At 32.7% G+C, this 12,871-nt stretch overlaps 2 protein-coding genes across 2 annotated transcripts in view; both read left to right on the top strand.

Annotated features, from left to right (window-relative positions):
* Positions 1 to 4,092, top strand: part of LOC134268644 (xaa-Pro aminopeptidase 1-like) — a 34,478-nt gene extending 30,386 nt beyond the window's left edge. The window contains exons 19-23 of the mRNA XM_062750899.1: positions 1,563 to 1,637; positions 2,944 to 3,027; positions 3,238 to 3,302; positions 3,430 to 3,525; positions 3,944 to 4,092. Of these exons, the coding sequence (XP_062606883.1) occupies positions 1,563 to 1,637; positions 2,944 to 3,027; positions 3,238 to 3,302; positions 3,430 to 3,525; positions 3,944 to 4,072 (449 nt within the window). The 3' untranslated portion in view covers positions 4,073 to 4,092. The remainder of the gene's footprint in view (positions 1 to 1,562; positions 1,638 to 2,943; positions 3,028 to 3,237; positions 3,303 to 3,429; positions 3,526 to 3,943) is intronic.
* Positions 4,093 to 4,557: 465 nt separating this feature from the next.
* LOC134268641 (uncharacterized) lies at positions 4,558 to 10,694 on the top strand. The gene is made up of 6 exons (XM_062750896.1): positions 4,558 to 5,323; positions 5,596 to 5,686; positions 7,938 to 8,096; positions 8,306 to 8,353; positions 9,554 to 9,796; positions 10,033 to 10,694. The coding sequence occupies exons 2-6, from the start codon at positions 5,620 to 5,622 to the stop codon at positions 10,359 to 10,361; spliced, it is 846 nt and encodes a 281-aa protein (XP_062606880.1). The 5' UTR covers positions 4,558 to 5,323; positions 5,596 to 5,619; the 3' UTR covers positions 10,362 to 10,694.
* The last annotated feature ends 2,177 nt before the right edge of the window (positions 10,695 to 12,871 follow it).

The following is a 12,871-nucleotide window of genomic DNA, read 5'->3' as shown; positions in this document are numbered from 1 at the left end:
TGTGATGATTTTTATATGTTATTCAGACTGCAAATGTCTACAGTAACGTCAAATATCTTTGTAAAATTCACTTCCGGTATTTCTTGTCAAAATGAGAAGTTTTCATAGTTAGATCTCGTAAATGGTAAGAGATTAAGACACCAAACTTATTGGAATGGTAGATCTTGATGAGTAGGCAAAACCAACAGGGATAACATCATCCGCCGTCACTTCCGGTCGTCACAGGAAGTGATCAAAGAAATTGAAAATTTTAACTTTTCTTTATTGAAACTTTTTTTGCATCACATTATTGTATCCTATTCGTCGTTTTAAAATATATGAGTCCCGCCGGAAACAAAAATGACAACTTCCGGTTATAAGAGAAAGACTACATAATTTGAGTATTTTTCTTTCCCATAAATATTTTTTATATATAAAGTATTGGTCACGATTTTTAGATATGTTATTCTGACTGCAACTGTCTACAGTAACGTCAACTATCTTTGTAAAATTCACTTCCGGTTGCGTGATTTTCTGTCCTCAAAATTAGAAGTTATCATAGTTAGATCTCGTAAAAGGTAAGAGATTAAGACATAAAACTTACAGGAGTGATATATCTTGATGAGTAGGCAAATCCATTTGGGTTAACATTGTCCGCCGTCACTTCCAGTTATCACAGGAAGTGAACAAATAAATCAAAATTTTCAACTTTTCTTATGGAATCTTTCATAGTAATACATTAATATATCATCTTATTTGTAGTTTTGAAATATGTCAGTCCCACTGGAAACAAAAACGACAACTTCCGGCTATGAAAGAAAAACTGTATAACTTTAGTATCATACTATCCCATAAATATTTTTTTTAATAAAAAGAGCATTTGAATTGATATAAGGACATGTTATTCAGACTGAAATGTCTAGAGTAACATCAAATATCTTTTCAAAAATTCACTTCCGGTCACGTGATTTCTTGCCCTCAAAATGAGAAGATGATATTACGAGATCTCTTAAACTGTAACAGATCAAGACACTAAACTTATATGAATAATAAACCATGAAGATTGTTCAACAAATATAGGGTAAAATGCGTCTGCCGTCGTTTCCGGTCGTCACAGAAAGTGATAAAATAATTGAAAATGATTTTTTTTTTACATATATTTAATTGTCTAAAGTTAAGTCAAGAATCTTGGTAAGTTATACCTCCGGCTGATTGTTTTCCTGAAATCATTTAAAATATTATATGCCTTTTTTAACATATATAAAAGCTCATTCATGCAGATAAATAGAGGAGAACGGAAGACCTTCTTTGTTGCTGTAGCAACAAGAGTTTCTAGTTATAAATTATTATTATTAAGAGAAATGTTAAAAATGCACAAAATAAATGGGCAGATTTGAATATTATTCAAAGGACTTTTAGTATTTCATGTCTACTTAGTTTGGAAAATAAACTAAACATTGTTCCTAAGATGAAACCTCAGACTGATAACGTCATATTGTTGAATATTGTTCCATTTCGGTCTTGAACACCCTACCACCGAAGATATTTCTCTGTATATGCTTTAGATTGTGTTTCAATTTTAGGCCCAGCGTCCATTTCTAACGCCTCTGCAGACTGGAAAAGTGATGTTGATTTAGACAGACATATATTTGATTGTAGTAAGTTTTACTAAGTTTGATTTTAAAAAAACACCCTGAAGGTTTGTAAACAAATTGTAACTACACTAATTTGAACTATTAATATTTTGTATAAATTATTCATTTATTTTTAATAAAAAAAACAAATGGAGATAAAGAACAGTGTTCAAAATTAAAAGTCCATAGAACAATACAAAATAGGAGTAGAGCAAACACGGACCTCCAAAACATCAGAGGTGGGATCAAGTGCCATGGAGGGGTGAGCATCCCCCTGTCGACCGGACACACCCGCCGTGTGCTCCTTGTCATGATCGCGAAATAACGGAAAAGTCCGTCGTCAATTCAGTGTGTAAATAATGGGCTAAAAAACGTCAATCAGCATTTGACTCAATGATAAATTATATTTGCTGACAAGGTCATTGTATGGACTAAAGACTTAAAAAATGATGACTTTTCATTCGATGAAGTGTAGCTACACATCAGCCTAAAGTATGAATAAAACATATCATTATATGTATTAGTATAAATAACACTTATCATTGAGTCAAATATTGACTGTCATTATTCAAACTTATTGTCAGACCATAATTTACACACTGAATTTTTTTTTCGTTATTTCCCCATTCATGACAAGGAGCACAGGGCGGGTGTGACCAGTCGGCGGGGGATGCTCACATCTCCATGATACCTGATCAGTCCTCTGATGTTTTGGAGGTCCATGTTTGTTCTGTTCCTACTTTATATTGTTTATAAATGGACTTTTGAACTTGAACACTGTCCATTTTCTCCGTATATATCACAAATAAACTTTTGTCAAAAATCAGCAATAATCCTCAAAGATTTAAATAAAGTCAAGAGGTAATATTTGATGGTACCCCGAGAAAGGTCTTGGCAAAAACTATTATATCTCCGAATCTTCGATTACGGAGGCATAAAAAATTATCATTTCGTTAAGTTTGCAACCTTACTGCAAAGAGAATGACGCATAATATATAACGAATAATATGATTCAATAACGTGTCATCAATTAAAACGAATTGATTAAATACACCAATAACCACGTTCACACTGCTGAATGCACACACAAAATGTTGATGTTATTTCCATACCCAGGTTCAAAGTCTGTGGGTATTTTCTTACCAAGACCAATTAATCCTTTCGTGGCGAGTTATGCAGAATGTGAATAGCATAACCTTTTACGTACATAAATGGAATGAAGAGTGATTTTTCTTATTTGTATGTGTTTTTCAGTTATTAATGGAAACTTTATTAAGAGATTTATATACAGACATGACAATAAAAAATAGTTGCTTCATTTAAATTTTAGACACTTGTAAACAGCCACAGGATTTAATAACGACCCCTGATTGGCGTGATTATACACTGGAGGAGGGCATGGTTTTCTCAAACGGTAAAGGTCGCTCCTAGTCCTGAAACTAGTTTTGATTTTTACATGTCAATGGACGATGTTGTAAATATTTTATAAACATTGTGTTATCGAAGTAAATGTCTCCAGTTGATGTTATGCGCAAAATTATATTCTGCTTATAATTTTTTTTTTTTAAAAGGCAGACTATTGACATAAGAATAATAAAACATAAGTTGTTTCCTTGTAATTTAGAACCGAGTTTTTACGGGAAAGGAGAATTTGGCATGCGAATAGAGAACACTATGCTTATCGTAAACGTAAGTCTTTTGAGATTTTTTTTAGTCATTTTTACACATGTGTAGAAGAAATGCAAAATTTTGAGAATAATTAATAACGTTTGAAGAGACATATTCAATAAATGTTTGAGCAATTCTTCTTCTTCAGGGAAGTTGTTTGAAACCCTGCTATGCTTTTGAACAGCTTGTGTTTTTGCCGTATGAATCAAAACTTATAAAGCCAGAGTTGTTAACAGTGGATCAGGTATATATTTATTATTTTTTTCTTAAAATTTAGAGGCTATGCATTTATTTTGGGTGACTTGCTTAATAAAAAAAATTAATTCTGTAATGCTTTTCAGCAAGCAGCTAGGTGATACCAAATATTTATATATCATGTCTAGTTTTCAAGCTAACATTCAATGGAAATCTCTGATATAATGTTCAGTTCATTGTTGTTGTTTTTTTTAAATTAAAAATCATAACTAGATGTACATCCATGACATTTTTTGATTTAATAATTATTATACTGCTATAAACCAATTAACTCTCGATTATGTTTCATCTAACAGTTCTATGGATAGTTATCTTTGTGATAAATAGTATTATCATAATTATTGTTTTTTAAAGCACATGATATCTTTGAAAGTTGTTAAACATTATGCTTTATATCTTCTTTACAGTTTTCTTGGTTAAAGGACTACTATAAAATGATTGACAAATTAGTGACTCCTCAGCTAGAAGCAATTAACGACAATAATGCGTTGAATTGGTTGAAAGACAGAATAAATGTAGATTTTCTTCTTCAATAAATCGTGGCTATACTCAAGAACTGTATTCAAACATGATTTCAACAGAAAATGCTTCCAACATGAAATATATGCATGAAAATAACGAACACTCGTATTCAAGCTTAAAAGTTCATTATTTAAACAATGCAAATCAGGAGCGGATCATACGCGGACCTCTAAACAGCACTGTTGTTATAAGCCTAATCATTTATTTTAAAAGAACTTGGATTAAAATTTATAATTGAAAATCCATCTTGTACTCACTCCTCCATGACACCTGATCCCACCTCTGATGTTTTGGAGGTCCGTGATTGCACCACTCCAAATTTGTATTGTTTATTTACTGTTGAGTTTGAATACAGTTCGTTATTTCCATATATTTCATTCTTAGACTGAATTACATGTATTTCAAATTGACATTTCAAAGTTAACTACTTTTAAAGAACCAGAGTAAATACATACATGTATCACACACCAAAAACTAGATTCCTAAACTAAAAATTCTTCAAAACAAAGATACATTGAGGGTGTAGCAAATGCTGCATGTAGTCCTCATCTCTACTCCTTACAAATAAAGATTAAACCTACCTATAGATCTACTGTGCTTAAGTATAATCTTGAAGTGGTGTAAAACAAAGGCGGATTCTCAAAAACTCCATAAAACTTTGTCAATTTAATTGCATACAGTCTTTCTAAATGTATCTGTTTGGGGTGTATGTTTTAAATCTATTTTCTTAATACAGGAAATTGTTGTTTTAAAGTATAGTTGATGCCATCGTTAGTTTAAAAGGTTTTCAATGAATTATTTATCAGGTCTGATTAAACTGGTTTAATAATTCATTATAATGTTTTGCACAAAGACATGTTCTCTTTATCACAATCTGTAATAAAATTCGTTACGGTGTAAAATTACACGAGTGTGAATTATATAATTTGTTATCGTTACTCCGCTTTCATATCCCCAGATATTTAGTTGATGTTCAAATTACATTGTATCTTTTAAAAATGCTAATTAGATATAATGAGTTTACCAATTATTTCAAAGAATAATATGCTTAATACGTAATTAACCCTTGTACAGAGATGAAGAGTTCTGGTAATCCTATCTTCCCATTGAAATACACATCAATTAAACATCAATATAATTAATTGATGCATGTCAAAATATCGACATAGCTTTTTCATACTCGATAATGATATTGAAAGTATATTCCACCGCGTTCATTAAAAACATTCGCTGGTGTGGTCAAAATGGTTTAAATTATCTCGCAAGTAAGTATTGCTTATCTTATTCATTTAAATCATCTTTTTTTCACTAAGAAGTTCACCTTTTGCTAAATGCAAAACTGTGTTCATTTGTTACTTTTAGCTCCAAACGAAACATGGAATGTCTATCACAGCTTTCTTTACATCATTCAAACATTAACTAAACTAAACTAAACTAAACTAAAATTGCATTTCTTTGGCATTGACGTAAAAAAAAACATGTTTAAAAAGTGCATTAACAATTGATTTCAAGAAGATTTGTATGACTTCAATTGTAGCCCTCATTTCTAAAGGCACCAAGAATGTTGAAGAATGAAAGAATTCTAATATTAGTCATTTTGATGCTCCGACATATTCTTGGACAAAGTGGTAACTATAATCTGTTTTAAATAGTTTAATTTAGTTCCTCGTCTATAGCAAAATATACAATATTATTCACTTCCTTTTCTGATTTTTTATATATGGAAATAAATTTAAAATTTTAAGTTTCGTGTCACATTCTGAGTACTTTTCGGTTGTAACTCTGGTACTTCACTTTAAAGATATGTACTTGTCTGGTTGTCCAAACCAACTTTTATCTAATGAAACATATGGAGATTAACGAACAGTATTCAAGATCAAAAGTCCATAAAACAATACAAAATAGGAGCAGAGCAAACACGGACCTTCAAAACATCAGAGGTGTGATCAGGTGCCAAGGAGGAGTGAGCATTCCCTGCCAATCAATCACACCCGCCGTGTGCTCCTTGTCATGATCGGAAAAAATGGAAAAATTAGTCGTCAATTTAGTGTATAAATAATGGATTAACAATGAGTATGAAAAACTTGCAGTCAGCAAGTCAGCATTTGACTCAATGATAAATTGTATTTGCTGACAAGGTCATTGTATACAATCGAGCATAGAACTTACGAAATGATGACTTTAAAAGTCTCGTTTAAAGTTATCATTTCGTAAGTTTTATGGTGATATGCTGATATTCTTGTTTCATCAACTTTTTTGTCAATAATTTACCTCGCTTTAGAAATTGTTCATACATAAAGCATGCTCTTGCGTATCGAATTAACTGAGATATATATTAACTCCGTATGCAGGTGACAAGTGTATATTGCTGAATAAGTCAGGGAAGCTGGCGATTGAAACGTTAAGGTCATCACTTTTATCATAGAGCTTGGTTGTTGTATTACCATTAACGTCTTTTTCAAGTAAAATATCAAAATATGAAACAGACGTGTCAGACTTTGTGATGTCTTTTATTTCAAGCTCTCGTGGATACCGGGTATATCGTATCGACATAAAAATGGAAATGACTATTATTAATTGACAATGCGTCGTCGATATATCTAAATATCGAGTTGAAGGCCACAGCAAGTGTTGTCTTCTTTTAACGTATAATATTTTATAGCTTTGAACTTCTTTTAGTACCAATTTTTTTTATCCAAACACAACCACTTTCCCTGTTTCATACCTATAGTGCAAGGCGTCTTTGGAAAGTGGAGGGAGGCCAAACCTACACCGCAATGTTCGATGCCTACACTAAGTCTATCTTTGCAAAACAAAAGTGGAAGGGAGGCTAAGCCCCCCCCCCCTCCCTGTTCCGACGCCTATGTTCACAGTTTCTATCTAAAACTAAGGATCATTAATATTACATATCTCAAATTCCTCACAATAAATTAATGACACGGGTTTCTAACATAATTTAGACCTTAAGTTGATATGAAAAAAAAGATGCTGGACAAAATATATGTTGTATTTGGAAACAGGTCTTCAAATATGAAATATATGGAGATAACGAAGAGTATTCGAGGTCAAAAGTCCATTGAAAATAATTTTAAAAAAAGGAGCGGAGCAAACACGGACCTCCAATTACCTTACAATCAGTATGAAAAAAAAGCATTTGACGTAATCATTAAGTTAATGGTAAATTGCTGAATAGATCATTGTATCGAACATAGAACTTACAAATTATGACTTAAAACGAGATAGTTTATATTTTTGCTTCATCAACTTATTTGTCAATAACATACTTCTTCTTAGAAATTGTTCATCAAAATCCTTTAAAAAAATACATAATGGGTTCCAGTAAATGTTCAACCGAGCCTCTTTCTTTACCCCTCACTCGGATATTAACAGTAATGAAGGAGAAACTTCAAGAGTATTGTGTTGTAATATACATATATATTAAAGAAGTGGTGTAAATCAGATGTGGATTTTTTGGAAAATTTGAAATCACAAGATTTTACCAAAATCTTAAAAACCCTATGATAAATTAAATGTTCATGTGCTTTGCCCTGCTCAAGATTCATTTTGTTTACTTTATTTATGAAATTGATCAATTTTTCTTTTCTGCATTTTTTTTGTTTCTAGATATTTCTTTTTTATACCAGATATAGGACTAATCAATGTTTTTTTTTCTATTTTGATTCCAGTGCTTTCTTTGAAGCTGAGAGATGTTTATTTTACTTAAAATCTTACAGTTGATGAGAAAATACGCATGTCCGTTAGTCTATCAATGGCATAAAACTAATTTGTGTAGAACTGGGGGAACTTAAATTATCAAGCTTTGCTAGATTCCGAAAATATGATTATTATTATTGATATATTTAATTTTGACTGTTACAGACGCCTGTACTGTGGGGCAGATTAAGGGACGATGCGATTGTAACAAGTATGATATCTGTCACGGCGGGATGTGGCAGGAGGAAAACGTACCAAACAATGAAAAGTTTGCCACCATTTGTAGTAACTGTACAGAAGAAGATACTAGAAACGGATGTGCCAGTATTTTCAATATTTGTTTCAATATCTTTTAAGATAATCTTTAAACGTCAGTATATTATTTAATTACAACTTTACTTAATAACAGGCAGCATACTTTCTAAAGGCAAATTGGTGAATTTACAAATTTAATACATCTATAATTTTGACTAGATGTATATTCCGTCTATAACTCACAAAACTCACACCTCGTTTGTTTTTTGCCATTTAAGAATCCCAGAGAGAGGTCATGTGTGAAAGGATCTCATTATCAGCTAGCAGTAAGTTTTTAGTACATCTTGTTCTTTAGATTACTTAACTCTCGAACCAAATTGCGGAGAATAAATTTTATATGAATGCTTTAATTATTAGTTTATGCACCTGTTTGTCTGTTTGAGGGGGTTGCTGTTGGTACCATAGAAAATAAGAAAGTACAAGGAATACAATGCATTCATTTTCATCGGCTTCGCCTCGGTCAATGTTGATATTTTTCTGATGAATAACAAACCATATTCAACACCGTAAGAGTTCATAATTGTATATTATTTTATAGCAAAGCTGCATAAAAAAATTGTACCCAATGCAGGACTTTGGGCACATCTTTCGCCCTTTGTGTTTCCTTGTGTTTATTTTAAATTTGCCAGAAGACAATTAAGAAAAGAATTCTTGTGAATTCCGATTTGTTTACTGTAATAATACTCCCTCATAGTCAGAAATTCTACCGAAATCTGGCTATATTAAATGAGTATTCCCCAAAGAAGGTTAGCTGTGTAGTGATCCTTCCTTCCTTAAAGACTTGCGAAATGTAATTCTTCTCTTGAGAAATTTTCAGTTTTTAGCCAGTCTTTTTGGGGGATTCCCACTTAAGCCATGGCATTCTTCAATCTTTTGTATACAGACTTTCTTGTTCAATTTCTATCTCCAGGCAAGTCGTGTATGGTATACAGCTTTTTATGTTCTGTCGTTAGTTCAGTCTTACGAACTATATGAAGCCTTTTTTCCTGGAAAGAACCTTAAAATCAATAAAAGAGATATTTCTAACTTTATATTTTATTGTTTTTCTATACAGATTTACCACGATTTTATCTTCGCAACCTGTCTGCTTTTTTGCTTTATCTGGATACGTTTCCGCGAATTTTAAATGGATATTGTTAGTTTTCTTGTCTTCCACGATTAAGCTAGTATATAGATAATGGCTTTAAACCCCTGACAATAAAAGTTTTACAAAAACTTCAAGTAAAGCACTATATGAAATCACAAATCCTGGGGCTTTAATTTTCGTGATTTCCGAGGTATGACAAAACCTGGGAATCTATGTCCTCCATGAAATTTAATTTTTTCACAGATATTACTACTCAACAATTCATCATCAAAATTAAATCCCCACGAACACTATTCTTTCTTCAATCCAATAAAATTTGACACATCGAAACAACATGAGTTTACAGTCTCTTTTTCCTCATGGGTGAAATCACTTTCAGGTAGTACCCCACTTTCTCCAAGTCTGACAGATTCCAGGTCATTAGAAATCCATTCAACTGATTCCATCCAATCAATGCATGTACATGTATCAACGGATTCCATCCAATCAACACATGTACATGTATCAACGGATTCCATCCAATCAACGCATGTACATGTATCAACGGATTCCATCCAATCAACGCATGTATCGACCGATTCCATCGAATCAACTCCAGTATCAACGGATTCAACCAAATCTGGTAACAGTACAGACAATATATATATTTGCTCACTCCTCCAGGCATCTGATCCCACCTCTGATGGTGTGGGGGTCTGTGTTGTTCTGTTCCTATTCTTTATTGTTTTACGGACTTTTGAGCTTGAATACTGTTCGTTACCACCATATATTTCATCGTCTTATGACTACTTATATAGTTTTCAAACTTTAAAAAAAGTGCATGAAGTGCATCCATTAACAGAGAATTTCTAATTTTAGCTACAGAGGAGCAGATGTGTCCATGTGATTGCGAGTTTATGGACCGAATTGCATTCTGGGAAAGTACTGGTACTCAGCCTGAGATCGAAGAAGAAATTCTTGTTTCCAAAATCAACGAAATGAAGAAAGAGCTACAGGTCAACACTTCGGAATTAACGTCGACGAAAATGAAAAAGATCAGCGCCCCCGACAGTCGTACATCCGCCTCTGTCGCTGGTTATGTCGGTATCGTCTTCATCGTCGTCGTACTGGGGTCTATTGTTATATTAGACTTCCCCACCCTGGTCATCCAAATCAAAGGACTCTGGGAAAGAATTAGACAACGTTAAAAATTGGTTATGATGTATAAACTATTATTACAAGATCCCATCTAGAATCTTTGAAGTTTTTAAAGCGATTCCAAGTCAGTAAAAACAAAGAATGGACAAATCAATGTCGCGTTGAAAAAGTGTCTTGTCTACAATTCAAACAGGGGAATCAAATCACTTTTTGTATATTATTGTTTTCTTATTTCATAGTACATGTATAGCTAAAAGCAGCGCTTGTTTAATCTATTATCAATTCACTTTCGGTTTTACTTGTTTGTGTGTCTGTTTGTTTTTAGGAAAGAATTGTGTGTATATTTGAAATATTCCAATTTTGTATGAATTTAGCAATTGTAGTTTCATATTCCCATTATCTTTGCATTATTTCCCATTATCTTTGCATTTTAGTTCCATGGTAAAATTTTTTGGCATATCTCAGAAATCAAACAAACTGAATTATCAAAAAAGGGTGTTTATATTAATTGATTATTCATTAAAGCTGAACTTGACTCGTTCATTCATTCATTCACTCATTCAGAGTAAACACGGACCCCTACAATCTAATTAAGGTCAAGATCTAGTAAATGGAAGGTGCCTACAGATTTTTCAGATTTAAGAAATTAATTCCTTTAATGATGCTTTATAACAATAGCTTGGTCAAAATAGGTGTTTCGGGGCATAATTTGTAGAAAAAACAAGATGAAAAATCATATTTTATACTGTCATTTTCAATGAAAAATTAAGAAAACCAGTATTGAAAATGGGAGTTTTTTCCATATCAGACAAAGAAAATGTATCCAGATTGCCTACAGTTTTTCAGAAAAGGGTTATGTGTATGTTCTTAGTCTCCACTTTAAAATAATGTTAAATTTAAGATAGGTATCGGGACTACTTTTCATGTGATTTCAAATTGAATTCCATGAAAATACTTTATTTTCTACATAATTCTATTAGAGCGTAAAGTACGGGAAAAAGAAAGTTGAAAGTGATTATGACGTCATAATGGATTTAGCACTGAAAAGTTATTCTAAAGTCATTTACTAGATCTTGACCTTAAAATAGGATGTTAGATCCGCTCGCACACTCGCTACACTGGAGTGTGAGCGGATCTAACATCTAATTTTAGATTGGGACCCCTAAAACATCAGAGGTGGGACCAGGTGCCATTGAGGAGTGAGCATCCCCTGCCGACTGGTCACACCCGCCGTGTGCTCCTTTTCATGATCGGGAAATTACAGATAAATCCATCGAAATTCAGTGTGTAAATAATGGTAAGACGACAAGTTCCACATATTTGTTTTGTATTTCTTAGTATTATATGAAAAAATATGTATAGTTGTTATTCTCTTGTAATTTCTGCATTATTTTCAATATGTGTTTAAATATAAATTCACCAAAAATTGTGAGATAGGCCATTCGGAAGATTACCCATAAGGGTTATATAAGAAATACCAACCTGTGGTATCTTGTCCAAATGCCTGGTAAGGTACCCTTATTTTTTGTGAGGAAACTTGCTTAAGTACCTAGACTTCAAGGACAAATTCTTGGGAAAAAAATATATTATTGAGGAACGTGTCGTCTGACCTTAACAATTAGTATGAAAAACGTCGGTCAGCATTTGACTTAATGATAGATTGTTTTTGCTGACAATGTTACTGAATATATAAAGGGAACTTACAAAATAGTGACTTTAAATGAGACTGCTGATATTCTTGTTTCATCAACTTGTTTGTCAACTACTGCCTAGAGGTACTGAGAGATATAAATCCTTTATGCAAGTGATATAATCCCCTTTTGCAGGTGATGAAGGTATATTTCTAAATAGGTAAAGAAAGTTGATTGATAAGTTAAAGGCATCACGTTTATCATAAAGCTCGGTTGTTAAATTACAAGTTAAAGTCATCAATTTATCAAAATTACTTTTAAAACACCTTTTCTAGTAAAATATCCAAATATGCAACAGATGTGTCAGACTCTGTGGTATCTTTTATCATGGATATAATGATATATCGTATCGACATAAGAATGGAAATAACCATTGATAATTGACAATACGTCGTCGATATATCTAAATGTCGAGTTGATTAAGACCGCAACATTTTTTTTCTTTTCGCGTTCAAGATTTTGAACAAATCTTCGAAATCAGCACCGGGGTATACCCTTCACATTCGTTACACCTGCTTGCTTTATTATCACGGGTTTCGGGATGGACTGGCGACGGATGCCTGGTTCATGTATATTGGGGATGATGAAAGGGGGACGGGAATGTTTTTTGCAATTCTCATCTCCACTCTCTCCTTCAAAGTCAATAACAAAGAAAAGGAATGGTCACACCCGCCATAAACACTATGAATATACTGAAATATATCGTAATCAAATTAAGTATAGAACAAAAGCGCATGAATTGTATGAAACATATGAAACAAAGCACCCATTGATGGATTATATTATTTTTGCTAACAAGGTCATTACAACCAACACTGAATTTACGAAATGCGGACTTTAAACGAGCTTGTTGAAATCCTCTGTTATAA

Source organism: Saccostrea cucullata, unplaced genomic scaffold, assembly GCF_032062105.1.
Source record: "Saccostrea cucullata isolate Sc308-1 unplaced genomic scaffold, CSIRO_AGI_Scuc_v1 ctg671, whole genome shotgun sequence".
In the NCBI taxonomy this organism is placed as follows: Eukaryota; Metazoa; Mollusca; class Bivalvia; order Ostreida; family Ostreidae; genus Saccostrea; species Saccostrea cuccullata.
The sequence above is the reverse complement of the archived record's forward strand: the minus strand, read 5'-3'. Positions and strand labels throughout refer to the sequence as shown.